Source organism: Aotus nancymaae, unplaced genomic scaffold (genome assembly GCF_030222135.1).
Source record: "Aotus nancymaae isolate 86718 unplaced genomic scaffold, 86718_ANA_hifiasm-v0.15.2.pri h1tg000058l, whole genome shotgun sequence".
Classification (NCBI taxonomy): Eukaryota; Metazoa; Chordata; class Mammalia; order Primates; family Aotidae; genus Aotus; species Aotus nancymaae.
The window spans coordinates 39,026,234-39,053,980 of record NW_026988472.1 but is presented as its reverse complement, the minus strand read 5'-3'; the positions used below and the strand labels follow the sequence as shown (position 1 = coordinate 39,053,980).

The 27,747-nt window shown below is 42.0% G+C and overlaps 1 protein-coding gene across 13 annotated transcripts in view; it reads right to left on the bottom strand.

The window, feature by feature from the left end:
* Positions 1 to 27,747, bottom strand: part of SH3KBP1 (SH3 domain containing kinase binding protein 1) — a 384,957-nt gene that overhangs the window by 279,993 nt on the left and 77,217 nt on the right. For 2 of the 13 annotated variants that reach the window (XM_064364470.1, XM_064364475.1), the window contains exon 1: positions 16,615 to 16,764. The exons of 10 other annotated variants lie outside the window; for them this stretch is intronic. In XM_064364470.1, coding sequence (XP_064220540.1) covers positions 16,615 to 16,665 — 51 coding nt within the window. In that variant the 5' untranslated portion in view covers positions 16,666 to 16,764. Of the gene's footprint in view, positions 1 to 12,385; positions 12,403 to 16,614; positions 16,765 to 27,747 lie in introns of those variants that run through there. One more of the 13 variants, XM_064364473.1, reaches the window with a different exon arrangement.

Sequence of the window (27,747 nt, the reverse complement as noted above, 5' to 3'; positions counted from 1 at the left end):
TTAGCATATCCATCACCTCAAACATTGAGCATTTGTTTGTGCTGGAAACAGTTGAAATCCTCTCTCTTAGCTGTTTGGAAATATAGAATAAACTGCTGTTTATAGTCACCCTACAATGACACAGAATACTAGAACTGATTCTTCCCATCTAGCTGTAATTCTGTATCCCTTAATCAACCTCTCCCTATCCTCCTCTCCCTCTACTATTCCCAGCCTCTAATAACCTTAATTCTACTCTTTGCTTCTATGAGCTCAGACTTTTTAGCTCCCAGCTATGAGTAAAAACATGCACAGACCCTAGAGTTTTGAACAGCTCTCTGAAAACGGGAAACAACATCAGATCAGTGTATTTGAAATGTCTATTGATATTCATTAACTCAAGCCTCAGAAAACAAACAAAAACTTTAAACACATACACAAAAATCCTCACCTAATTTTTTTTTTTTTTTTTTGAGACAGCGTCTTGCTCTGTTACCCAGGCTGGAGTGCAGTGGTGAGATCTCAGCTTACTGCAACCTCCACCTCCAGAGTTCAAGTGATTCTCCTACTTCAGCCTCCTAAGTAACTGGGATTACAGGCGCCCACCACCACACCTAGCTAACCTCACCTAACTTTACAAATTTAACCACTTCTAAGGCTGGACATTTGTAGCCAAAATAAGCCATGTCCATATCCTTAACTTTTTATTCCAAGTACATCATGCAATCAATTCACTGGTTCCTATTTTCCAAGAGTTACTTCCAAGACATTAGGGAACTCAATTTCCAAAAAACCCTTTTGGCACTCATAGAACAGCAGAATTTCTAAATCCTTCTACTGGAAAATTCAGGCCATTATGTTCCCCAAATGGGCTTCAAATGAACCCATATCAATTATTTGACTACCATCTGGTTGCTAACAAGAGACTTTTGGAAATCAGGCTTAAAATAAAAATGAACAAACTAGCACAAAGTTCAGAAAATCGACAAGATTCAATACTCGGATCACATCTCTGTCCTTTGTTGCCGGCATTTTTTTCTCTAATTCCAGAATTTTCATTTTCCTCAGTTGCTCATTGCTTGGACTTCTTCTCGTGGTAAGATTACCACTAAGACTTCCTATGAGATTCATTATAAAGACTGTTATGTCAAGAGGACGTCTGCTTCTATCCGTGCATATCTAGGAAATGTGGTACACAATTAAGCTAAACTTAAAATGGTAAACTTTTAGATGGTAGCTTTTTTATTATTCAAAGAATGGTACCCATTGCACAAAGAGGAAGTCCCAAATCCAGAAAGTTATTTTAAGGAACACTATATCCTGAGATGGCTTTACTTGTAAGTGACCACCTCTGGGTATCATTTGAAAGACACTGAAAATATGTCTATCCAAAACTCTCACTACCTCCCCTCACTCTCCAGTCTTCGAGAGAGTCTGAAATTTTCATCATCAGATTTATTTATTATTTTATTTGACTTTTTGAGACAGAGTCTCACTCTGTCACCCAGGCTAGAGTACAGTGGTACAATCTCGGCTCACTGTAACCTCCACCTCCGACATTCAAGTGATTTTCCTGCCTTAGCCTCCCAAATAACTGGGACTACAGGTGCACACCACCACGTTCGACTAATTTTTATATCTTTAGTAGAGATGGATGGGGTTTCGCCACGTGGGCCAGGCTGGTCTCAAACTCCTGACCTCAAATGATCCATCTACCTCAGCCTTCCAAAGTGCTGGGATTACAGGCGTGAGCCACTGCGCCCAGCCTGGAATTTTCAGGTTTAATGATGGGCCCAAACAATGTTAGAACTAAAAGAGGTCTTAGAATTCATCTGGTTCAACTCCCTAATTATACAGATATAGGTATGTGCCTTGCCCAAAGTAACACTCCTCCTCCAATAAATACATACTCAGTACCCACCCAGCACCAAGCACAGTGCCAGGTACTGGGCAAATGAAGATACTACCCCACCACCTGCCCCAGTCTCTCAAAATCCATAATCTAGTCTGGTGAGAGACAAAATTCAATTTAAGAGCTCTGAGAGAAAAAGTTGTCCTTGGTCACAAAAGCAGAAAGGAAAGTCTGCTGGTTTTTCAAGTCAAAGTATTTGGTATAAGAATTCTCAAGCACTTTCAGAGGACGAGGTGGGTGGACTGCTTGAGCCCAGGAGTTGGAGACCAACCTGGGCAACATAGTGAAACCTGGTCTCTACAAATAACACCAAAAAAAAATTAGCTAGGCGTAGTTGTACATATCTGTGGTCCCAGCTACTTGGGAGGCTGAGGTGGGAGGATTGCTTGAGCCAGAGAGGCAGAGATTGCAGACAGCCAAGATCGCGCCACTGCACTCCAACCTGGGCAACAGAGTGAGACCCTATCAAACTGCTCAGAATTATTCTCTTAACTGGAGGGTTACAGTGTGCTGAGGCATTCTGATGTGCTACAGCATAACATTATTATGAGGCATAAAACCTTATATTCTAAGAGGGGGAAAAAAGTAAAATTAGCCCAAGTATCTATCAATGAATGAATGGATAAACAAAATGTGGCATATCCATACAAGAGGATACGATTCAGTCTTAGAAAGGAAGGAAATCTTGTCACATGCTTCCACAGGGATGAACCTTGAGGACATTATGCTAAGTGGAATAAGCCAGTCACAAAAAGACAAATCAATATATGATTCCACTTACATGAAGTACTTGGAATAGTCAAATTCATAGACACAGAACACAGAATGGTGGTTGTCGGGGTCTGGGGGAAGGGGGAAATGAGGAGTTGGTGTGTCATGGGTGCAGAGTTTCAGTTTTACAAGAAAAAAAAGTTCTGAAGATTAGTGGCACAACAATGTGAATGTACCTAATGCTATTTGAACTGTACACTTCAAATGATTAAGATGGTAAATTTTATGTTATGTGTATTGTACAATAATTTCAAAAAATTTTTTAAGTCAAATGAGTTTAACGAAATGAGCCAAATTCCATTAAAGAAAGCTTTTTCCACCTAAGCATCTAATAAATCTAAATTCCAACATAATTATTTAAATTCTAATAATTTAAATAATTCTAAATAATTCTATCAGAATGGCATTGCCTTCAAAATAACCGAGGCCAGGGAAGAAGGGAAGAATGAGGAAGAGAGAGAACCAACAAAACAGCATTGGCCAGCAGATAACTGCTGAAGCTAGACGATGGGTACAAAGGGGTTCTTTAGACCAGCCCCTCTATTGAGCGTTATGTTTGAAACCTTTCTAGTGACGGCCAACAAAAGTGAAAAGCTGGTCAAGGGAATTTCATTCTCTGGGCAAATGCAAAAGTTTATCTCTGGGATGTCTAGTGTAGCTGGGCATCTTCATTTATTATGTCCCAGCAAGGCAAAGCAGTAAGTCAATCTAAGGGTAGCAACAGTGTGACCAAATACTATTGTCGTCATACCTTTCTATACATTTATATCATTCAAATCACACACATACACACAAACATCCCCACACACAATCTAGCTCCCATTCTCCCAGTTTGCTACTACCACACATTGGTTATTAGTTTCTTAGGCAACCTCCAGTTTCGTTAAGAAAATATCATACATTAGCATATCATACCCACTGTCCTGCACCTTTTCTCACTGAACAATAATATATTTGAAGGTCCATAGTGGTAAAAAGCATCCTCATTCTTTTTTCTGACTGTAGAGTATTCTACTGTATGGATGTACTATTACTTATATATCCCAAGTTAATGGACATTTAGGATGGATGCATTATTTTTCTGTTATAAAACGTCTCATATCTATCTTGTGAAGAAAATTTTTATGAAAACAGTAGTTCAATATATACTGTAACTATTACACAGCTTAATGATATTACGTTAATATTGTCTTAAGCTGGTATTCTTGCTCCTTTCCTGGGATCTCTAACTCTTTGAGGCACAGCCCAAGTCTAGCTAAGTTCCTCAGCAAAGCCTGCCTTGATCATTCTGGGTCTACAATAAGCACTTCTTCTTCATTTCCGTACTACACATTCTCACACCACTTTGCATGTATTGTATATTTTTAAACTTTTTGATGTGAATTGTGTGTTCCTGGAGGCCACAGCTATTGCCTATTCTATTTCTGTATTCTGCACAGCCCCTAGCAGTTTCAGCAAGGAGAACATATTTAATAAACATTGATAATTAACTAGCATTCGTAAATGTTTCCCTTATTCATGATTCACAGGTTTTCTGGACCCAAGATGTCCTTCAGAGAAGGGGTCTAGCCAGTTTGATTCTGTGAATTGTTGTAAAATCATAATCAAATAGTGATTCATTACAAAAAAATATCCAAATGCAATAAATTGAATTCTCTTGGCACGCTCTGCACACAAAATAGGAAACATCACGACATTCAGAAGGTGCCCGACATCTCAATTCACAGGCACAAAATGATATTTAAATAGCATCTGTGGTGGGGACACAGCCAACATATACAAAAAAGTTACAAGTAACATTGAGGTGGAGTGGAGAGGAGTTCTCTCATACTTTTAAGGGTAAATTATGCTCAGTATAATTCTCAATCACATTTTAATTTTACTCTGCAATCTATTTCATTCATTCAATCACTCTATATTGAGGGTGGCCAGGGAAGGCCTCTCCAGGAGGTAACTTCTGAGCTGAAATCTGCATGGCAAGCAGGAACGGTAGATCAGGCAGAGGGACATCTCCTGGGAACCTGCTGGATGCAGGCAGAGGTGCACAGATGGCAAATAGGGTTCCAATAAAATTGATGTTATGAGTTGAATTGCATCTCCCAAAAAGATATGGAAATCCTGATTCTCTGTACCCATGAAGATGACATTGTTTAGAAATAGGGTCTTTGCAGATGATCAAGTTAAAATGAAGTCATTTGCGTGGGCCCTAATCCTGTATGACTGGTATCCTTATAAAAAGGAAAATTTTGGGCCGGGCGCCATAGCTCACACCTATAATCCCAGCACTTTGGGAGGCCAAGGTGGGAGGATCACTTGAACCCAGAAGATGGAGGCTAGAGTGAGCCATGATCGTGCCAGCGCACTCTAGCCTGGGCAACAGAGCAAGATCCTATCTCAAAAAAAAACAAAACAAAAACCAAAATGAAGAACTTGGACACAGAGATATGCACACAGGGAGAATGCCATGTGAAGATGCAGACCGAGACTGGGGTGATGTATCTACAACCCAAAGATCTCCAGCAAACCACCAGAAGCAAGGGGAGAAGCATGGAACAGATTCTCCTTCAGGGCCCTTAGAAGCAACCAACCCTTCCCACACCTTGATCTCTGCATTCCAGCCTCCAGAACTGCCAGAAAACAAATTTCCATTGGTTAAGCCACTCACAATATATGGTACTTTGTCATAGCAACACAAACAAACCAATACAATGGGTGTTAGGTACAGTAAATACTCACACCACACTGAAAGTCACTTTCAATCTATTTTGGCAACAGAATCCTTGTCCTAAATACAATTTTACCTGGACCTCTAATATGTTAACAGATGAAAAGTTTACTCAAAAGGAAATACTTAACTGTCTGCTCAACCTATAAAGAACCGATCTCTGATCACACGACTTCTTTGCAAAACCCTCTTTGAAACAACTTAAAAGGAAAGTTAAAAAAAAAAAAAAAAAAAGAGGCCAGGCATGGTCGCTCATGCCTGTAATCCCAGCACTTTGGGAGGCTGAGGTGGGCAGATTACACGGTCAGGAGTTTGAGACCAGCCTGACCAACATGGTGAAAACCCATCTCTACTAAAAATACAAAAATTAGCTAGGCGTGGTGGCACATGGCCTGTAATCCCAGCTACTCGGGAGGCTGAGGCAGGAGAATTGCTTGAATCGGGAGGTGGAGGTTGCAGTGAGCTGAGATTGCCCCACTGCACTCTAACCTGGGTGACAGAGGAAGACTCTGTCTCGAAAAAATATAAAAAGAGAGAGAAAGAGATAAAGAGACAAAGAGAGGGAGAAGGAGAGGGAGAAAGAGAGGAAGAGAGAGAGAAGAAAGGAGAAGGAGAGAAGGAAAGAGAAGGAAAGGAGAGGAAGGGAAAAAGGGAAAGAGGAAAAAGGAAAGGGGAAAGTGGAAAAAGGAAAGGGGAAAGGAGAAAAGGAAAGAGGAAAGGGGAAAAAGGAAAGAGGAAAGGGGAAAAAGGAAAGGGGAAAGTGGAAGGAAAGGGGAAAGGGGAAAAGGAAAGGGAAAAGAGGAAAGAGGATAAAGAAAAAGGAAAGATGAAAAAGGAAAGGAGAGCGAAAACTTGGGTGAGCGGGGGGGAGGTGATTTCTGTTATCATATTATTAAATGATTATGGTGACCACCACCACTGCCATTTCTGAGTACCTCCTAGAAGCCAGGCACTGTGTCCACTCTTCATGTCAACTCAGGGTGCTGTGGTCCCTCTTTAGGAAAGCAAAATCAGGGCACGTGACTTGGTAAAAGCCCCCATCTTAGTCAGCTTGGGCTGCCATAACAGAATACCACAGACTGGGGGAGGCAGGGCTTAAATAATAGAAATGCATTACCTCACAGCTCTGGAGGCTGGAATCAAGGTACACTGGGTTTCTCCTGGGGCCGCTCTCCTTGGCTTGCAGATGGCCATCTGCATGCTGTGTCCTCACATGGTCTTTCCTCTGTATGTCCACGCCTCTGCTATCTCTCTGTGTGCCCTAATCTCCTCTTCTTATGAGGACACCAGTCAGATTGGATTAGGGCCTACCCTAATGGCCTCATTTTAACTTAATCACCTCTTTAAAGGATCTATCTCCAAATACAGTCACATTCTGAGGTAGAGGAGGGGTTGGGGACAAATTCAGCCCATAACAGTCCCTTAGGGAAAAGGCCACACAGCCCACATTACAACCCAGAACTATTTAACCCCAGAGGCCATTTTCCTTGGATCACACTGCCTACCCCCAAAAAGTCCTCTTCATTTGCTATAAAATAAAATATATTACTTGAACAATAAGAAAAATAAATAACAGCTTTTTGGTTTGTTCCCTATTTAAGACTCTCTTAAGGTCATCCCCTGGGAAAGGCCAGAAAGAGTCCCTGAGGCAGAGTGTCAGGCCTCGGGGCACAAGGAAATGGGAGAGGAAAGTCACCCCACCCCCTCTAAGTGGCCCAGCCTGAGGCCAAACCTACATGGATTTTAGCTTCCACCTTCCAGAACACTTCAGGCCAACTCAAAAAAAATCCTGGCCAAGAGTACCCTAAAAAATGCCCATCAGAAAGCCCTGACTTTTCAGAAAACATGAGCCCTTCACATGGTTACCCAGGCTCTGAGAGCTGCTGTACCCATCAGGGTTCACGGAATCATCTTCAAATGTCTGCCATCCTCTGCTGCTTATAAAAGATAGCACCCTGCTGTGCCCTTCCGTAGGCAGGAAAGCAGCACTCTGAAGACTGAGATGATAGAGTCATTTATGAGCACCATTTTGGGGACCTACAAGGCGGAGATGTTCAGGAGAGCCCTCCTTTACCAAGCACAGGGACCCCATAAAATCAGAAGAATTCTAGAGTGGGCAACCAATCAAAATACTTACATTCCAAACACCCAGCCAAAGTGACGAGGACTAGAAACCAAGTGTTGGTTAAAATTTGATTAGGGATACATATCTGATCCAAGATAATAAAACAATTAAAAGCCCAAAATGTAGTACCAACTCTATTTTTTTAAGGACACTGTGAAAAATGTCATCATGGAGTGGGAGAAGATGGGGAATGAAGAAACATCAGAAAAGACTTTATGGAAGACATAAGGGAGTAGTAATGATTGTAACATGATTATAACACATCACATTTATTATATTATATTCAATTTGATACATTGTACCAAATGCCAAATGACCTATGTTTCTATTTCAGAGACTCGCCGATATTTTACATGTCACAATCTCTTTAGTAATGAGGGTCCATTTCTAATCACCTCAATTTTAATTGAAGCATGTCATCAAATATTCCCAGAAAGTTGTCTATCTGAGTATTGTCTCCCAACTTTACATTCATACTTCTTACTCCATGGTTGAAAAAAGTAAAAGCCAGTTTCAGGCCAAGCCCAGGAGAAAACCAGTAAATACACATTCCCCTGAGTGTTCTCAAGGCTGAAAACCAATCCTTACAATGGTCATTAGGGAAGACATGGTCTCCTAATCAACTATGCCCCTTTCAATAAATGAGGTTCTACCTTTGTGTTCCCAATTTATTCATCAATAATTTAGGCCAGGCAGGAAAAAAAAATGACTGATGGAAACAAGTCAAGCTATATACTGTTGGTAGAAGGGCAATTTAGCAAAATCCATCAAAACCATAAGGACATAAACTCTTAACCCAACAACTCCACTGCTAAGCATGTATCCTATGGATAGACCCATAATAGAAGGTGACCAGTTGCAGGAGAAGCTGAAAACAACCCCCAAATAGGCTACCAATTAAATAGAAGAAGGCGCTGATATAGAAAGATGCAATAAGTGGAAAAAAGCTACTTGGCTCATATATTGCACATTGTTGCCGAGTTTGTGGGGTTTAATTTTGTATTTTAATATTTGTATAAGCATAAAAAAATCCTAGAGAATGAAAAAAAAACCAAGGGGGAGGGGAGTAAAACAGGGAACTTTATGCTCTTCTCTACCATCCAAATGTCTTTTCTATGAGCTTATAATTAAAAACACATAGAAGAAAAATCCATGAGCAATGAGAATTAATGAGCATATAGCCTTGAATTTCTTTCAGTAGTGAATAAAACCTTAAAGGACGGTTAAGCAACCTTCACCAGGATGATTCCTACTCAGGAAGTAGCCTGACACAGTTAAGAGTGAGCTTCATGAACAAGGCACGAAAACCAAATGGTTTCTTATTAGTCATCATTCAATCAGAAAACCAAAGAACTTTCCACACCCCATTCTGCACGCCTACCACATAAACACATTTTTAATCAATACATTCCATAATTTTGAGGGGTGAAGGTATGTGACATAATTAAAATACAATCCAGAACATTACAAATTCTGTATCTTGCTCAATGGATACTAAAAATTACAATGATCATAACTTTTAGAAGGAAAAAAAACAAGCTGGGAAGGACATAAGTATACACATGGATACTCACCATAGTTTTGCACGTTAACAGCAAAAACAAAATTAGAAACAAACAAACCAAATGTATACAACAGGAGACTAAGTGAATAAATTATATGCTAGCCACAAAACAAAATACTACAAAACTTAGTAACTCTATATCATAGATGTGGAAAGATATTTGTGGTACATTTAACAAAATGCTGATTATAACAGCATTTTGGCATGGCTCTATTTGGAAAATAATAATTATTATATTATAATAATTATTTGAGACGGAGTCTTACTCTGTTGCCCAGGCTGGAGTGCAATGGCGTGATCTCGCCTCAGTGCAACCTCCGCCTCCCAGGTTCAAGAGATTCTCCTACTTCAGCCTCCTGAGTAGCTGGGATTACAGGTGACTACCACCATGCCCAGCTAATTTTTGTATTTTTAGTAGAGATGGGGTCTTATCATGTTGGCCAAGGTGGTCTCAAACTCCTAACCTCAAATAATCCACCTGCCTCAGCCTCCCAAAGTGCTAGGATTACAGGTGTAAGCCACCGTGCCTGACCAAAAATTATTTTTAATATATACTTGTATATGCATGCTGGAAAAAGTTAGAAGGCAATAGACCAAAATATGAACCATGGTTATCTCAGCAGTAGGATTACAGGAGATTCTGTATGTGTGTATTTTGAATGATCTCTATTCTAACTTTTCTATAAAAACATTTTTAACTGTGTGATTTTTAACTTAAAAAATGTTGGCTATCTTATCCTTTGGCAGACACAATGCTCTTCCATGGAAGATAATTCAACATGAAACATATTGCTTGTTCTCTCTCTCTCTCTTTTGCCCCTTTGCTGGTCTTTCAACAGTTTTTCTGATGCTTTAGAAACTAGAGAAAGGGGAAGAAAACAGGTTTAACACTTTCAAGGTCATCTTTCCCTTTTTTAAATGTGGCCATTATGTTAGGCCAGTGGTTCCTAACCAGAGGCAACTGTGCCCCCGCAAGGGACATTTGGTAATGTCTGGAGACACTTTTCCATGTTGTCACAACTTGGAGGGATCTGGCAGGGGGATGAGGGAACTGTGCTATTGAATAGAGCCCAGGGATGCTCTTAAACATCCTACAACACACAGGACAGCCCCCACAACAGGCTTAATTGGCTCAAAATGTCAACAGTGCCAAGGCTGAGAAACTCTGGGTTAGGTTAATGAGTCTTCAAGTGACTCCTTAACCCTTCATAAACAGCACCCTCAAATGACTGTATAAGAACATCTGGGCCAGGCACACATGGCTCATCACTGTAATCCCAGCACCTTGGGAGGCTGAGGCAGGAGAATTATTTTAGCCTAGGAATTCCAGACCAGCCTGGGTAATATAGTGGGACCCCAGCTCTTAAAAAAAATTTTTTTTAACTAGCCAGGCATGGTGGTTGCATCCCTGTAATTCCAGCTATTTGGGAGGCTGAGGTGGGAGGATTGTTTGAGCCTGGGAAGTCAAGGCTACAGTGAGTTGTGATCACGCCACTGCAGTCCAGCCTGGGTGACAGAGCAAAACACTGTCTCAAGGAGAAAAAAAAAAAAAAAAAAAAAATATATATATATATATATATATATATATATAGAGAGAGAGAGAGAGAGAGAGAGAGAGAGAGAGACAGAGTGAATGTGTGTGCACTGATCGCTGAGGCAGAATACCTCGGCTGAATCCTGGATCTGCCTTTTTCTAGCAGTGAAGCCTCAGGCAAGCAACTGTACCACCCTGCTGATTACCCCATTCTCCTCTGTAAACTGGGAATCCTACCACAGTCCATCCACCTCCCACCTCTGAGTGCACAAGAAGCTTCAACACAATAATGTGAGAGAAAAAGTTTTGTAAACTATAAAGCACCATGCACACATAAATGCTATTATCATCGTAGGGTACTAATTGTCCAGGTTTACTAATGAACACACACTTAGGGTTTCAATGAGTCTTTACCTAGCACATTCCCACTGCCCTGAGCTACATTAACATACTTCAGATGCTAACTTGGCAGTGATTTTTACTAAATACTGGAACTGAAAAACATAAAGAGTGGTTTTTCTATACTATCTCTTCCTTGGCTTAAACTGTGAAGCCCCAGAACTTAGTGATCAGACAACACGACCTGGAATCAGACTCCAAGGAAAAAATCCCACCTTTACATCTTACTAGCTTGGTGACCATGGAAAGTGATGTGGCTTCTGTGTGTCTCAGTGTCCTTATCTGTCTATCCAAACCAGAACATTTTAGGGCGAAATAATTTATCATCTGACCAGGACATCTGAGAATGAAAGGAGGTGATGTTAATGTTAATGTGAGGACAACAGGCATACAACAGAACTGTCCCCAGGCAAGCAGAGGATATAAGGTTGCTCTAAAAAAAGGGGTAAGGCTGGGCATGGTGGTTCACACCTATAATCCCAACACTTTGGGAGGATCAGGAAGGCAGAGATCCCTGAGCCCAGGAGTTCGAGACCAGCCCAGGCAACAAAGGTGAAGCCCTGTCTCTATAGGAGAAAAAAAAAAAAAAAAAAAAAAAAAACCAGCCAGGATTGGTGATGTGCACCTATAGTCCCAGCTACTCAGGAGGCTGAGAGGTGGGAGGATCACCTGAGCCCAGGAGGTCAAGGCTGCAGTGAGCTGTGATTGCACCACTGCACTCCAGCCTGGGCGACAGAGTGAGATCCTGTCTCAATAAATAAATAAATAAATAAAATGATAACAGTGCCTGCCTCACAGGCTTGTAGTGATGACTAAATCAGATAAAAGAGACAAAGCACACAGTACACACTCATTAAATGCTAGCTATGATTTTTTTGTCCCTAATCCTTCCATTCATTCAGCAAGTCCTTAGTACCCAGGCATGACTCTGGGTGCCAAGAAAGTAACAGAAAGTCAGTGAATAAGAGCTTATCTGATCAACAAAGACAAAAGGATTTATTATTATCCTAAAGTCCCTAATTCAGGAAACCTATTTCAGTTTGACTAAAAGTGAGCTATAAATGAATCCCATAAAGTATTATTAATTAATGCCCTTTGTAACTTAGCACTCAATGCTTCAAGGCATGATACGATATTCGCTTCCTTTCATTTCTACGCACAACCCATTACAATGAATTACATAAAGCACGTCCACCAAGACAGCTTTACAGAACCCATACTTTATGAAAGCAAAGTTGCTCTAGCTTGCCTTTGCATGGAGATGCATCTACATCTTTTGCCAAGAATTAGTTCAGTATACTAAAACAATTTTCTCTAAAAGTCAACACTCACCATGATAGGTAAATATTTCTTATCTTATAGGGATATTCACTAACCTTTAGAGGCTTGGTGCTATAATCACAAATTCCTTTTCCTTCCTCCTTTCATCGCCCTCCATTTCAGTAAAATTGGTCTCAATTACTATGACCACAAATTCTCACACTCTTAATGTTTCTGTACTCAGCTGCAGGGCCTTGCCCTTTCCTCCTCCTCCTCCTCCATGTTCACATTTTACCAGGCACATTCTCAGTCAGCCCTCCTTTTGTGTTAATTTCTGAGGCCATTACAGAGGCCACATTCCACTCCTTCGGCAGTTGTTAGATCTCAAACAAACACCAGCCAGGACCCATCACTGGAAAGCAAGCTATGGACTTCCAAAAAGAGCCTGCCTATGGAGTAAGCTGTATATGAGTAATTCACAACAAACTGAGGAGCCATCAGTTTCTGTTGTATTCCATATCTCTGCCTTGATTGAAAGAAGCTTAAATCAATGGCGCGTGTTTTGATGTGGTGCTGGTTACACAGACGTGTTCAGTTTGTGAAAATTCAACAGCCGTACCCTCATGTGCATTTTATGTATGTATATTACATTGCCAATAAAAATTCTTTTTAATAGCTTACACCATGTAAACCTCTATATAAACTAAGCACAGTTTACACCTCACCTATACTTATGTTTCTCAAACTGTTTTCAAATGGATTGCCACCAATTTAGAAGGTCCTGACAAGCATCTGTTGAATGGAATGGAGAATACAAGAGAGCATCACACACAGTGAAGGCAGCTACTGTTTCAGGAAACTTACTTCAGTTACATGGATGTATACCATGGACCAAGTTGCCAGATTTTTTTTAACTGCAGGACTTGGTGGATAAAACCCTGAGAGACACTGAGTACATCAACAAATAAAAGATGAATCTGAGAATCAGACAAGCCAGGTTTCTGATCTTGGCTGGTTGCAACCTATGTGCTTAGGAGTAAGTCACCTAATCTCAGTGAGCCTCCATTTTGCTATCTCTAAAATGGGGGTAAAAACTGTCAACTCCCTGGAATTGGTATATGGTGTCAGTGAGCTGGCAAACAATCTGCCACAGAGTGCTACTTAGACATGGTCCCTACCCCCCACTGCCATTTAGGTGATGCCTTGGGCTAGCTTCTTTACCTGTAGGAAGGAAGTTTCAAGAAAATATACAAAGATGGGAAGTGCCAAGGTCGAGACCTCACTAACATCTGAGAGCAGCAGGGCAGGGGAATGCTATTACCCCAGTACACTTGGTGGTAAGTCATCTGGCTTTGGATTCTAACCAGAGGGAAAACCACTTTCCAAGATAATAGGGTTTTTCACATTATTCTTGGCAGGAGGTAGAGAAAGACAGAAAGGGAAGAAGGTCTCAGTAAAGAAATAAAGCATTTATTTTAAGCAAATCACTTTGAAGACAGGTGGTTTTCATTTTGAGAACAAAAATGATGCTTAAAACAGTGGGTTATTCCAGACACCAGTCAGGGGCTGGACAAGAGAAGGAAACAGTGCCCTGAGGTCTGAAATGCTCCCAAAGTGCCAGAGCAGTGATGAATGCAGACGGGGAGGGGGCCAGCCACATAAAAGATGAGACTATCTCTATCAGCTCGCAGCCACAAACTACTTTAAAGTCATTCACCATGTTAACTATCCAAAGCAACTACTAATTCAACAAATATATGTTGAGCAGTTACTATGCATCTAGATTTGAGCTAAGAGCTGGGATATGGTAGGGATAAAACAGACAAGGCCCCTGCCCTCATGGAGCTGAAATTCTGGTGGGAGAGACATCAAATACCAAGTAAATCAATGAGTTAAGAAAATATTTACAGGCTGTGATATAAGGACTACAAAGGAAATAAATGTGGTGATGTGATGGGAATGGAGAAAGGAAACTCAAGATGGAGGCTGGCCCTTGAGACAAGATGGCCCTAGAAGGCTGCTCAGAGTGGTACCTGAAAGAGGAGAGTCAGCCAAGCAAGGAGCCAGGAGGAAAAAAGGGGCATTCCCAGCAGTGAGAACTGCAAGTGCCTGGACCCAGAGACAGTGCTGGGATAGGTGAAAACTTGGTATGATGGAAGGCAGTGGCCAAAGTATGAAGATGACCCTAATGAGGCTGAAGCCAGACCATATGAAGCCCAGCAGGCCACAGAAGAGAAAGTGGATTTTCATGAAAAGCAACAGAAAAATACTGAAGGTTGGCACTCTGATACATTACTTTGATGTTGGTTAAGAGGTGCTCTTAAATCATCATACGCAAAACACACTGTCCTGATGATTTATACAATGGCTCGCCGTAGTCAGTGATAAAAGTTTTAGCACTGTGTCAGAGATCACTGATACAGGATTATTGAGGAGTCTTGCCAGCCAAAGACAAACAACTTGAGCCTATGGATGAGATGAAATATAAGGAATTCAATGGGGGAAAGGGGTGGGAGAACTTGTGACTGGCAAGGGAACGCTATCATTAGCAATTAATTCATAGCAAAGATAAAGCACATAGTAAGTTAATTAACAGAGCAGTCTCTAGAAAGTGCCCTAAACACACACACATACACACACACCCCCCACATACACACACAGTGGAAGGGCAATTGGGGCTTGACCGACGTACATGGTAGCTGCCTAAATTCATAAATACATTAACTGAAACAACGCAATGGAAAAATACCATGATGGTGTCCTACATGTACTTCTGAATCAGAATTCAGATGACTGCTCAGCAGTTTTCTTGGTTTATTTAATTTTTTTTTTTTACACAGTGTCTCATTCCTGTCACCAAGGCTGGAGTGCAGTAGCGCAATCATGGCTCACTGCAGCCTCCCGGGCTCAGTCAATCCTCCAGCCTCAGCCTCCTGAGTAGCTGACACTAAAGGCATGCATCACCATGCCATATTTTTAGTAGAGACAGGGTCTCACCATGTTTCCCAGGCTGGTGTCAAACTCCTGGGCTCAAGCAATCCTCCTGCCTCAGCCTCCCAAAGTGCTGGAATTATAGGCATAAGCCATGTGCCTGGCCAAGGTTTACCTTTTCATTTCCTTCTCCCTTGCTTTGGCTGAATATAGGTTTTTAATAAGTTGGAAACTCAAAGCTGGATGGGAAAAGCGTCTTTTGAATTATCACTCTCCCTGAGGACCTGTAACATACCCTCCTAACTTGGGTCCCCAGTTCCCATCATCTTTAACTTAAATGTTATCTATGAGACATAAGCATGACTCACTCATACCCTTTCCCCAGGACCTTGTTTTGGGAGGTAGGTTACCTAGCTGTGACTGAAAGGGCAACCTGGGGCTACAGACTTAAGCAAGGCCAACTGGCCAACCCCTAGATCAAACCTATGACACTGACCATGAGAGCCTGGTGGCCACAAAAGCTGCCCTGAAACAAGCCAGGACAGCAACACTGGTGGCATCTCACAGAGCCCAGCACACTGCTTGCATTTATGGCATAGAGTGCCACAGAAAAGGAGAAGGACAGCAACCAAGCACCGGGTGCCTTCACACTCATTATTTCAAACAATCCAGTAACCCTGTGAAGTGGTAGGATGGAGATATTCAAATGAGAAAAGTAAGACTTGGAGAGATCTTGGTTAGCAGCCCATGGCTGCACAGTTAGCTGAGTGGGGAACTGAACCTCTCCCGACACCTCGATTGGTATCTGGCAACAAGACAGTGCTCATGACAGACCCCAAGCTGACTTTCTCTCCTGTCTCCCATTTCATTCTCAACCTCTATCGCCTTTATTTCTTCACACTACAGGAAAGCTAGATTCCACACCTGGCTTCCTCCCAGGTTCCCAAATCTGTCAGCTGCATTAGAAATGTTACCTGCTTCCAACCCCTGAGAGGGGTACCTCACTGCAGAAATGGATGCCTGCAGGGGGTTTGGCTGAATGCAGCTGTCTGTGTGCAGTGTCCCCTAGAGAAAACTCACCTGGCTGTCAATAGTGATCAGAGAGGGAAAGAGTCACCAAACCAGATGACAGAGCTATTCAAAATCTTTATAAATGCTACTACAAAAGAACTCAGCCAAAGGAATCCACTTCTGTCACAGACAAGGGCTTAGTGAAAGAAATACCCTTCAGCTACAAACCAGAAAACTGAGACCTGGGGCCAAGTGGAAAACAGTGTTGGTCACCATCTCGGAAGGACTGACCTGAGACCAAATTCCCCATCATGCCTCCCTCCTGGCCTACAAAGTAGTTGGGCAACAGGCTACAAAAGATGTAGACATCGTAACAATCAAAACAGATGTACGGCCTACTTACAATCTCAGACAAGTCTGCGGCACTTGGGGCTTTAGCTGCTGAAACCTCCATTCTGTGAAGTATGAAATGGTAATTTCTGGATGGCTGTGCCTGAACTCTGGGCAGGAATAAGTTCCGTGCTCTCCGAGAACTGCAAGTCTCTCTGATTCACTTGGCAGCAAAATTATTCTAAGCATCCTGTCCCGTACCCAACCCGCCTGCCCCTCCCACTACACACTCACACTGGTTTTTTTAATTCTTTGCACTTATTTCTGTCACAAATCAAGAGAAATTCATTTTTCAAAAGTAATCCAATCTCTGGCATTTGAGAGTATGGAACCTGTATGACTGAGAAGGAGGAAGAGCCACCTAATTAGGAAGAAGTTATAATTAACATCAGAGAGGAGAGAGCTGGAGAACTGCAGAGTCTGCAGTAACAGCAAAATGGAGATTATTTGAGACAGCTGAAACACTCCACCCAGGCCTCCAGAAGAGGACATGCATGGGAAACAAAGGGCATATGGTGTTTGCTTTCTTCAACATCCGTTCTCACCATTAAGAGCTGCACCAGCAAATGCTCATTACTTATATGTGGACAAACCTCACCCTGAAATGCACTCTAAAATACAGCTCCTAATCAAATAAATGACTTTGCAAAGCAGAGGCTTACCTTGTTTTTTTATTACATATAAAGCAAAATTTAATAAAGTCCAAATAACTGGCAGAATATCTATTTGGCTCAGTGAAGCATGAATTATACTTGAAAGAAAATCCATTTTTGCTAATTTCAAGTTCATATAGTAATTCAAATACTGACATAGAGCAGGATTTTATTTTTCCCCCAATGAGAGATTACAAGGGACTAACTTAATATTAGATAGGAATACTTTTCTAATATTTACTACTAGTTATATATTTAGACATTTCTATCCTAAAGCAAACTGGTTTTTTGAATGTTACTCAAATCATTTATTTCCCACGTTAGTGTTACCACCATCACAATATTACCCTCACTATAAAACTGTTCAAAGGTGGCCTGGCGCGGTGGCTCACTCCTGTAATCCCAGCATTTTGGGAGACTAAGGCGGGCAAATCACAAGGTCAAAAGATCGAGACCATCCTGGCCAACATGGCGAAACTCCGTCTCTACTAAAAATACAAAAATTAGCTAGGCGTGGTGGCACACACCTGTAATCTCATCTACTCAGGAGGCTGAGGCAAGAGAATCACTTGAACCTGGGAGGTGGGAGTTGCAGTGAGCCTGGCGACAGAGAGAGACTCCGTCTCAAAAAAAAAAAAAAAAAAACTGTTCAAAGGTAAACTTCAATGCACTCCTTGACCAAATTATGAGAACCTCCTGAATTGGTGAAATCTGAATTGATAGTTTTCAGAGATGTAAAGCTAGGGTCAGCTTCAAAAACACGTATTATTAATCTCAAGCCTGTCGAGAGCACTGATCAAATCCGCTGTCACTCAGCCAGGATGAACTGGGATTGGTCTACCTTCCCCCAGATAACAAGTTCAAAATCAGAGGATCACCTTGCTTGTGTTTAACATAAAAAAAGGACCCCAAGTGAAAGGAAACAAACAATCCAATGTGGTTGGTCAGTAATCCTCAGTGAGCACTTCTGGTTGCCTACCCAGTAGAGCTGGCTCCCTTTCTCCTTCCCCAGCAGAGCCCAGGCCTGGTCATAGGTGCCCATCCATTCCCCGTGGAGCCCATTTCCAGCTCTAGGAAGAGCGGCCTAATTAATTCTAAGCCAATCATTGCTTCAGGGTAGGCAGAGGGAATGAAGCTCACCCAAACAGACTGCAAGAAATAACTCCTCCTATATACAGGCTGTGAGGAAGGAAGCAAAGGGCCCCACTACTGATGGATCCCATTCTACAACCATCTGATGACCACAGGGAAGCCAGCCCTTGGGTGAAGCTACTGCCAGAACCACATAGTGGGGGAAGAGACAATGAGAACACGGGTTTCTGATATCACACTGAGCAGCTGATCATGCTGCCCCTGGGGTCCACCCTACCTCTAGCCTCCCAATTATGTGAAATAGCAAATGCCTGTGTTTAAGGCAGTCCCAGACAGGTTTCTGTTCCATGCAATCTCAAGTGTGCTGACAGGAATAGGCTGAGCAGTAACTAGGTAGCCAAGGGTAAGAGTTTATAATCTGGGAAAGATATTTCTTAAAGTAAATAATATACTTGCAGAAAACATTCTTCTTAATGTTAAAGAAAAAGGAGAAATTACAAAGATGAGTGGTTGCCTAGGGCTGGGCGTGGAAATGGAGAGGGACTGCAAATAGGCACAGGTTTCTTTTGGGGGTGATGGAAATGTTCAACAATTAGATTGTGGTGATGGTCACACAACTCTGTAAATATATTAAAAACAATTGACTGAGACACTCAGTGGGTCAATATCATGGCATGTAAATTAGATCTCAAAGCTATTTTTAAAACCTTGCCTGGGCCAGGCACAGTGGCTCATGCCTGTAAATCCTAACACTTTGAGAGGCCAAGGTGGGCAGATCCCTTGAGGTCAGGAGTTTGAAACCAGCCCGGCCAACATGGTGAAACCCCATCTCTACTAAAAATACAAAAAAATTAGCCAGGCATGGTGGCGGGTGCCTGTAATCCCAGCTACTCGGGAGACTGAGGCAGAAGGATCACTTGAACCAAGGAGGCAGAACCCGGGAGGCAGAAGTTGCAGTGTGCAGTGATCTGAGATCGTGCCACTGCACTCCAGCCTGGGTGACAGAGCCTCAGGGGAGGAAAAAAATGCCTAGAGGCTCGGTGCAGTGGCTCACACCTGTAATCCCAGCACTTTGGGAGGCCCAGGTGGGCAGATCACTTGAGGCCAGGAGTTCGAGACCAGCCTGGCCAACGCAAGGAAACCTGGTCTCTACCAAAAAAATATATATATATATACAAAAATTAGCCAGGCATGGTGGCGCATGTCTGTAGTACCAGCTACTTGGGAGGCTAAGGCAGGAGAATCACTTGAACCCAGGAAGCGGAGGTTTCAGTGAGCCAAGATTGCACCACTGCACTCCAAAATATTAAAATAAAATAAAAATAAAAATCTTGCCTAGAAGCATGTGCTCATTCAGGATAGGTCACAGGTTGAAGGAAGTTTTCTTTCATCCATATCTGATGGTGGCACACCCCTATTTAGAACCCTGCCTCAGTGGTTCCCAATTATCCCAAAAGTCCATGTTCCTTACAAGGGCATGCAACATTCCTCTCACCTTCTGGTCTTGCTTCCCATTTTACTCTGGCAAGGCTTATTTCTAGGTACTTATCAAGCTGTAGGCCTCTGTTCACACTCACACTACACCCTCTTTCTCACTCACTCTGGCCCGACCTCTTCACCTGATCGAATTCCTTCCTCTCCTGCCCCAGGCTTGTAGGTTCCCCTCCCTTTGTGCTCCCTTTGCGTACTAGGCATGCACCACAATGGGTTGGAAAAGTGTGTTTCCAGGTCAGTCTCTCCCCTCACACTCTCCCCAGGGGTCCAGAACAGCTCTCAAGACATAACAGACACTCAACAGATGCCCACTGGACTGGGCTAATCTTTCTCTTTCAGGAAGGGCACCAATTTCTCTCACATTGATTGCACTTGCGTCATTGAGGTTGGAAGCATGAGAGCCAGATGCAGGTTCCAGGAGTCCTCACTCTCATCCACACCCACCTGCCTCCAGCGACTTCAGGCTCAGCACAGGACACAGGAGGCAATTTGCACTGGCAGCGTCCACAACGTGCAGAAAATCCCTTATCCAGATCATGCTTAGCGCTCTGCTTCTCCACTCCAACCCTCCCTGACACAGAAGTTCATGGTGACAACGCACAACATCTCTCACTGTAGAAACTTCAGAAAAGGAAGACAGAGTATGCCCAATTTTTTTTTTCTGATTGTGATGTTTCCATTTATTTTAGAGATAGGGCCTCACTATGTTGTCCAGGCTGGTCTCCAACTCCTGGGCCCAGGCAATTCTTCCCCACCTCAGCTTCCCGAGTAGTGGTGATTATAGGCACATACCACCATCCCTGGCTAACTTTTAAATTTTTTGTAGACAAGGTCTCACTGTGTTGGCCACGTTGGTCTCAAACCCCTAGCCTCAAGTGATCCTCCCACCTTGACCTACCAAAGCACTGGAATTACAGGCAAGGCCACCGAGCCTAGCCCCTTATTTTTTTAATCCTTAGATAAGGTAAGGAGCTGGGGTAAGAAAAGTCACAAATACAACACTGGGAAACACTTGGTTTTGAAGAAAGACTCCAAGTTAAAAGAGAGACAAAATGGCTTGAGGAGAGTGAAAGCTAATTCTGTACCTGGTGTCTTATCTTCCTGCTTGACGTCAGGGGAAAAGATTAATAGTAAGATTTACAAAATGTTAAGAAGACACTTGCTAGGGTGTCTCAGTTATCCAAAAAAAAAAAAAAAAAAAAAAAATCATACTGTGAAAGCAGCAAAACTCCACGGTGGAAATTGCTTCATCACAACAAAGACATCCCCTAGCCCTTCTTTTTAGCCTGTCCTGGCTCTCCGCACACCGCTAGAAATGAAACCCCAAAACCAGGAGCGTAGTAAAGAGCTGAAATAATACTTTAAATATTCACAAAGGTAACTGCAACTCCTACCTCATAATCATGACTTCTCTTTTCCATATTTGGGCCCTGGCTTCCTTGGATGCACTCCAGGGGCCTTGACAGACATTATCTAATGGTAGGCAGGGCAGCAAGCTAACCATTAAGTACTCATTTTTTTCTCCACGCTCTCTGATTTAAGCTAGTTTGGACACACTCATAAAGAACTAGTGAGTTCTCTTCCAAGATGGGTGGCCGCTAAGATAGCTCAGGTAGTTTTGGTCAAAGTGGAAGCTCTTAGGATATCAGAAAGCTTATCTTTAAACATCTCAATCTGATTCCAACAGTAAAGTTTTCAAAGCTGTCATTACTCCCCTATCCCAATAAACAAAGCTGGCAGATTTATTATCAAATCACTTCAGTAGCTTGCTTTTTTTTTTAAATACCTGCTGGTTTCACCCCCACAGAGATCTAATTCAATAGGTCTGGTGTGGCCCTGAGAAACTTTGTTTAAACTCCCCCAGGTAATCCACACAGCCAGAAGAGAGGTAGGTCTAAAGTGTCAGAAATTCTTGCTACTAAAGGAGGATCAACTGGGAGCTTCTTAGAACTGCAGAATCTCAGCCCCCAGCCCAAACCCTGTCCCCCACATCACAATCTGCCTTTAACAAGATCCTAGGAAGAAGGGCACATCTGAGTTTAGGCAGCCTAAGGCTACACAATCTTCTAGGGGTTTTTTGTTTGTTTCCCCTTTACAAATGGGAGACGGAAAACTGGGAGGGCACAATCAAAACTCACATTCCATTTTTTTCTAGGATCTTTATTGATGAGCAACAGGGTTAAATCCTGCTCTCTCCCTCTCCATCCTCCCAGAAAATATGACTAGTCAGATTAAATGTAAAGGGAATCAAAAATGAGACACAGTCTTTTTTTTAAATTAAAGCGATACATTGTTCCATTTGTGCTGGCAGCATCAGCACTTGCATTACTGCCCATGTTTAAAGCTGCCAGTAGAAATCAACTCTAGATAGTCAAAGCAGCAGAACCTGCAAAATTCTTTAGCATTAAAGGGCTTTATGTGGAACCAAAGCATTCCAGGATACATAATTCCTGGAGCTAATGAGAACTACTAATTGTATCCATTCGTAAAAATCAATATGCTTGAAACTTTTTAAAGATTCATGTGCTTATTTCCCTTGTTCAAATAACATCATAAGGCATTCACAGGAAGTTGTGGTTTCAATTGAGATGTGGCTGCATATTTTTTTTAAAAAAATAACCTATCACATAGCTCAGCCAAAACTCTCAGCAGGTTCTCCGAACCTGACAGATTTGGGTGCTCCCTCATGCTAATTACCGTATGGTTTGAGGTTTGTGAACAGAGCCAAGGCCACCCAGACAATGCTGTACCATAGCACAATTAGGCACAAGAGAACACAGACTCTGGAGTTAAGCCACCCACCACTCCAAGTCCAGACTTGGCATTTACAATTTGTGCTCTCTTGGGCAACTTACTTAACGTCTCTGGTCCATGGGAAATGTTATATATAAATTTTCTCTTTTCCTCATCTAATATGTAGTCCCATGAATGGTACAGATAAAGGAACCATGCACACAGTGGGTGCTCAGTTATTGCTAATTGTTACAGAACTCTCCATTCATCTGGTATTTCCCTCAATGAATGTATCATTACCAAATATCAGCAACCTTTTGGTGTATCAAGAAAGGTACTCTTGGGAAAGTGCCCTAATGGTGGAAAACAAAAACCAATGGATATAAGCATCTTCTTAATCCAAAGTAACAGTCTCCCTCTCTAGTCATGTACTTAATATGGTTCATTTATGTTATGTCTCATATCTTCTCAAAAAATAAACACTACTATAGAAAAGTATGAAAAGCATTTGAGTAGGTGAAAAATGCAGTCTACAAAACAGTAGACTGGGCCGGGAGCAGTGGTTCACACCTGTAATCCCAGCACTTTGGGAGGCCAAGGTGGGCGGATCACTTCAGGTCAGGAGACCAGCCTGGCCAACATGGTGAAACCCTGTCTCTACTATAATACAAAAATTAGCTGGGCATGGTGGTGTGCACCTATAATCCCAGTTACTCAGGAAGCAGAGACAGAAGAATCGCTTGAACCAGGAAGGCAAAGGTTGCATTGAGCCGAGACTGCACCACCGCACTCCACCCTGGGCGAGACACAGGGAAACAATGTCTCTAAAAAAAAAAAAAAAAAAAAAAGAGAGAGAATACCTGTCCTTCTAGTTAGTTCTTACAACACAATTATGTGAAGTCAGGCTGCCAGAGTTCAAATAACTGGGTTGACCCTTAACATTTCTGTGATCTTCATCAAGTCAGGTAACCTCTCTGAGCTTCAGTTTTCCCATCTGTAACAGAGGAATAATCACTACTTGGGGAAGGGGATGGAGGGTAAGGAGTAGCTGAGTTAATACAAAGAAGAGCAATACAGTTGTACTGGATAAATGATGAAGTATCTACTCACAACTGCAAATTCACATTCCTTTTCACCCTGTACCAGGTTCTGAAGAAGTTACAAAGAAGGTCTAATAGATTCTCCTTGCCCCTCAAAATGGAGGAAAACAGGTAATTCTTACACATGTTTAAAGAAAATACACCCACCACTTTATCCCTAGAGGTTGGCCATGACAGCAACACAGTTGTAAAGCTTGCTGTAATCAGTACGATGCCTATAGCACTTTTACCTTTCCAAGGCAACAGTGTAGACCTAGGGAGGATCCAACCCTGTTCACACTTCCAGGCAATTACACTTTTTGTTCTCTGCTTGGATGGCTCTTAGTAACGGCAGGGGCCTCTTCCTCATCATTCACGCGTGGGCTCCAACTTCTCCTCCCCTGAAACAGCCTACACACTCCGCCAGCCACTCTAGCCTTTTCCTCTCCTGTGTTTCTTCATGGTATATTTCACTATCTATAATTATCTTTTTACTTGTCTGTGGTTAAGCCCTCTGTCCTCTGTTGGAGCTCTCTAAAAGCTCAGACCTTGTTAAGCTCATTCTGAAATGGCTCCTAAAATGGCAGCTGTCACAGAAAGGGCACTCAGTGGACAGAGCTAGGTAAGACACATATGTGTCTTGATCATTGCAGCAGCTATGTCGCATCTGCATCTGGTTCCACCAAGTGCTTTGTCTCTTCAGACTGCTTTTACTTGCCTTTTGGCATGCCTTGTAATTTTTGGTTGAAACCCAGACACCTCGTAGAGGGTAGTAGATACTGAGGTAAATGAGCCCTTAGTGTGGAATTGATATTAATCTAGTCAGGAGTTGAGCTGCATTGAGGTTTGTTGTTCCTATGAACATCAGAAACTTCAAATTCCTCTAGTGACCATTTTTGTCCCCTCTCTTGGCTTTGGGGCTTTCCTTTATGCTGTTCCCAGTGTGAGCCTGTCTCTTGCAGCTCTCCCTGCTCTAACCCACTGTTGTTATTCCCGGGGGCTTGCTAGCATGTGGATGGGGTAAGGGAAGAAGGGCAGTTCTCTAATCCAAGCCTCAGTCTCTAAAGTACGTGGTAGGCCTGTGTCTTGAAGGTGTAGGCTTCACAATGTGTTTGCTCTAGGGATAGAGCTCCCCCCACACCATACTCTCAGCTGCAGCAAGTATCACCAATGTTCTCAGTCTACCACCTGCTTAAAGCCCTTCTCCCTGAAGATTAATACCTTTTTCAGGTGAGATGGGGCTAGGAGGGTTCCATCCCCCAGCTGCAATGGTAATTCACCAGGGCCCTCAGACCACAGCCTTCCTCTGCAGAATAAGCCTTTTGCTCCTTAAAGGAGAAGGGTCTAAGTAGATTGTTCAGTGGTTCCTGAGCCAGCACCATGAGTTTTCTCTGACTTTTCCATCACCCTCCCAGTTAGATCCAAATGGGGTTCCTAGAAGAAAAGCCTACGAAGAGATAGGACCCCGTTCCCCACAACTGCTGCCCTCAAGACTTCAAGCTAGCCAATCTTCAGCCTCCAGCAACTTGTCAAATTTCCTAGCTTGATCTTCCTACCTACTTCTTTGGAATCTGGTGGCTTCTGCTCCTGTAAGCGAATGCTCAGGTCCTGTCCTGTGTCTCAGAAGGCACTTCTCTCCAGATTTTGAAATGGTCATTTGCTCTGCAAACGCAGTTCTCTGTTAATCTCCAAACTGTCCAGAATTTTTCTTGGAAGTGTGGGAGGGACATCTTTGCAGCTCTCTACATCTCTGAGCTGAAATCAGAAGTCTACTTATTTATTTTTTTAAGGATCAGCAGTAAGTATGACAAAATGGCAACATTTGATAGAACTAGGTGGAGGGTAGCTAGATGTTGGTTATAGTCTCATGCTCTTTTATATTTTAATAGTTCAGTAACATTTCAAATTATAAAATTAAGGCGTAGGTGGCCATGGTAGAAAATAGTACTATAATATAAATAGACTGAAGTATGTGTACAGCACTTGATTCTTGTTCAATAATTTACAGAAATCACCTGAATTTTAAAATATAACCAGCACTTTTGGCAATACTTCAGAAACTGTCATAAAAATATATGAATCACTCCAATACACCATTAAATGTCATTATCAGCTGGGCACCGTGGCTCACACCTATAATCCCAGCATTTTGGGAGGCCGAGGCAGGCAGATCATGAGGTCAGGAGATTGAGACCATCCTGGCCAACATGGTGAAACCCTGTCTCTACTAAAATACAAAAATTTAGCCAGGCTTGGTGGTGTGCACCTGTAATCCCAGCTACTCAGGAGACTGAGGCAGGAGAATCGCTTGAACCCAGGAGGCAGAGGTTGCAGTGAGCTGGGATCGCACCACTGCACTCCAGCCTGGAGACAGAGCAAGACTCCATCTAAAAAAAAAAAGTCAGTATCAAAGAAGGAAAAGAAGAAACTGAAATGGAAAAATTAATGTTCTAAAATAGAACAAATGTATCTTAAAATGTGCATGTTTACAAATCAAAGTATATGAAAATTACATGTTAATTGATCCATTATTCTTTGATATTCAACAATCATTAATATTCAGGGAAAATGAAAATTAATAATGCATGTGCCAGCAGACCATAGGTCAACGAGCAAGTGCCAGATCCCAGATTGCAGTATATTATGCAACAACTAGTACCCAAACATCTTAAACCTTCAGACTGCCATGCTTCCTTTTACCCACATTCCTAATTTAATATAATTGGTAATCGCCTATAAATGAAAGCAGCAGCAGCTTGGTAAGACCTAACTCATGGAAAGAACATTCCCTTTTTACTTAAATAATTCACTACATCACACAACAGCAAATAAATGATATGCTACTAAAAAGTGAACCATTTAATAACTCCAAAACTGCAGATTAATCTTAAGGATTATATATGAAATTCAATTAAACCAGATGAATATTTAACATGTTCCTTCTTTGTAAGACCATTCTAGTCACTCTGGGAAGAGATGAACCAACATGAATCATCTACCAATCCCTGACATCAAGACAGACATGGGGATGGGTCACAGGGCTGAGTGCAGGAGGCAAAAATGTGACACATTGCATGCATTCTCATTAGAAAAGTGAGTGACTTTCAAGTACTTTTATGCTTTAACATTCATTTGTGTATTCCATTTAAAAGGGAAAAAGAATATAGTATATAGTAAAGTGAATCTTTGTGAGATTTTCATTATAATGAATGAAGACAGGACTAAATTTGTCTGTAATGAGACTAAAATGGGCTGAATCTACCAATGATGAATCTGTGGCTTTAATTATCATGTGTGGCTCTGTGAGATGCACCCCAGGTGGAACTGCAGTCAGGGTGACCACTCAGACAGCTCAATAACACACTTCACCCTGGCTGAGAACCATCACTTGTCAACTGTGTTACGTTGCCACAAGGGCTGTTTACAAATCAGCTACATCTCTGCATTGCAACATGCCCGAAATTAGATCTCATATCCAGCTTGAGGGCTGGGGGCTGTGTTCAGCTTCAAGCTGGCAGCGCCCTAGACTTGATTGTCACCTTAAAATATCTGTTAATGGAACCCATTCAAATTCAAGTTTTAAAATAAAAGGATGAGTTAAACTGAATTAAAAAAAATCAGAGGCTAAAAAAGGAGGTATATGGATTTTTAACCACCACTGACAGCAGAAGCTCACACTATAATTGCATGGATTATATGCACCAGAGAGATCAGCTGTCATGTGACATTTTAAACCAAATAACAGAGCAGCTCTTGGAAAAATGTCAATAAGCACAAAGAAGTGATTCCTCAACATCTGAAACCACACAAACCTCCATATTCAAGTGTTTCAGCTTTAGTACTACATGCCACCAGAGCCTAATGTCATAATCACTCATTTAACACAGAGTAGCTGAAACTACTTTCATAAGTCAGATGTATTTTTTTAATAAGCAGATTGGCAATTCTTCCAGTTTCAAGGCTGGGGGAGAAAAAAACTTGTGCGCACACTCACGATTTTGCAGCTGAGAGAAATAAAGATTGACTTGTGGAAAGAAAAAAAAGATTGAATCATGAATATAAGCCAGACTATTAAACAGCAATTACAGAATGGCA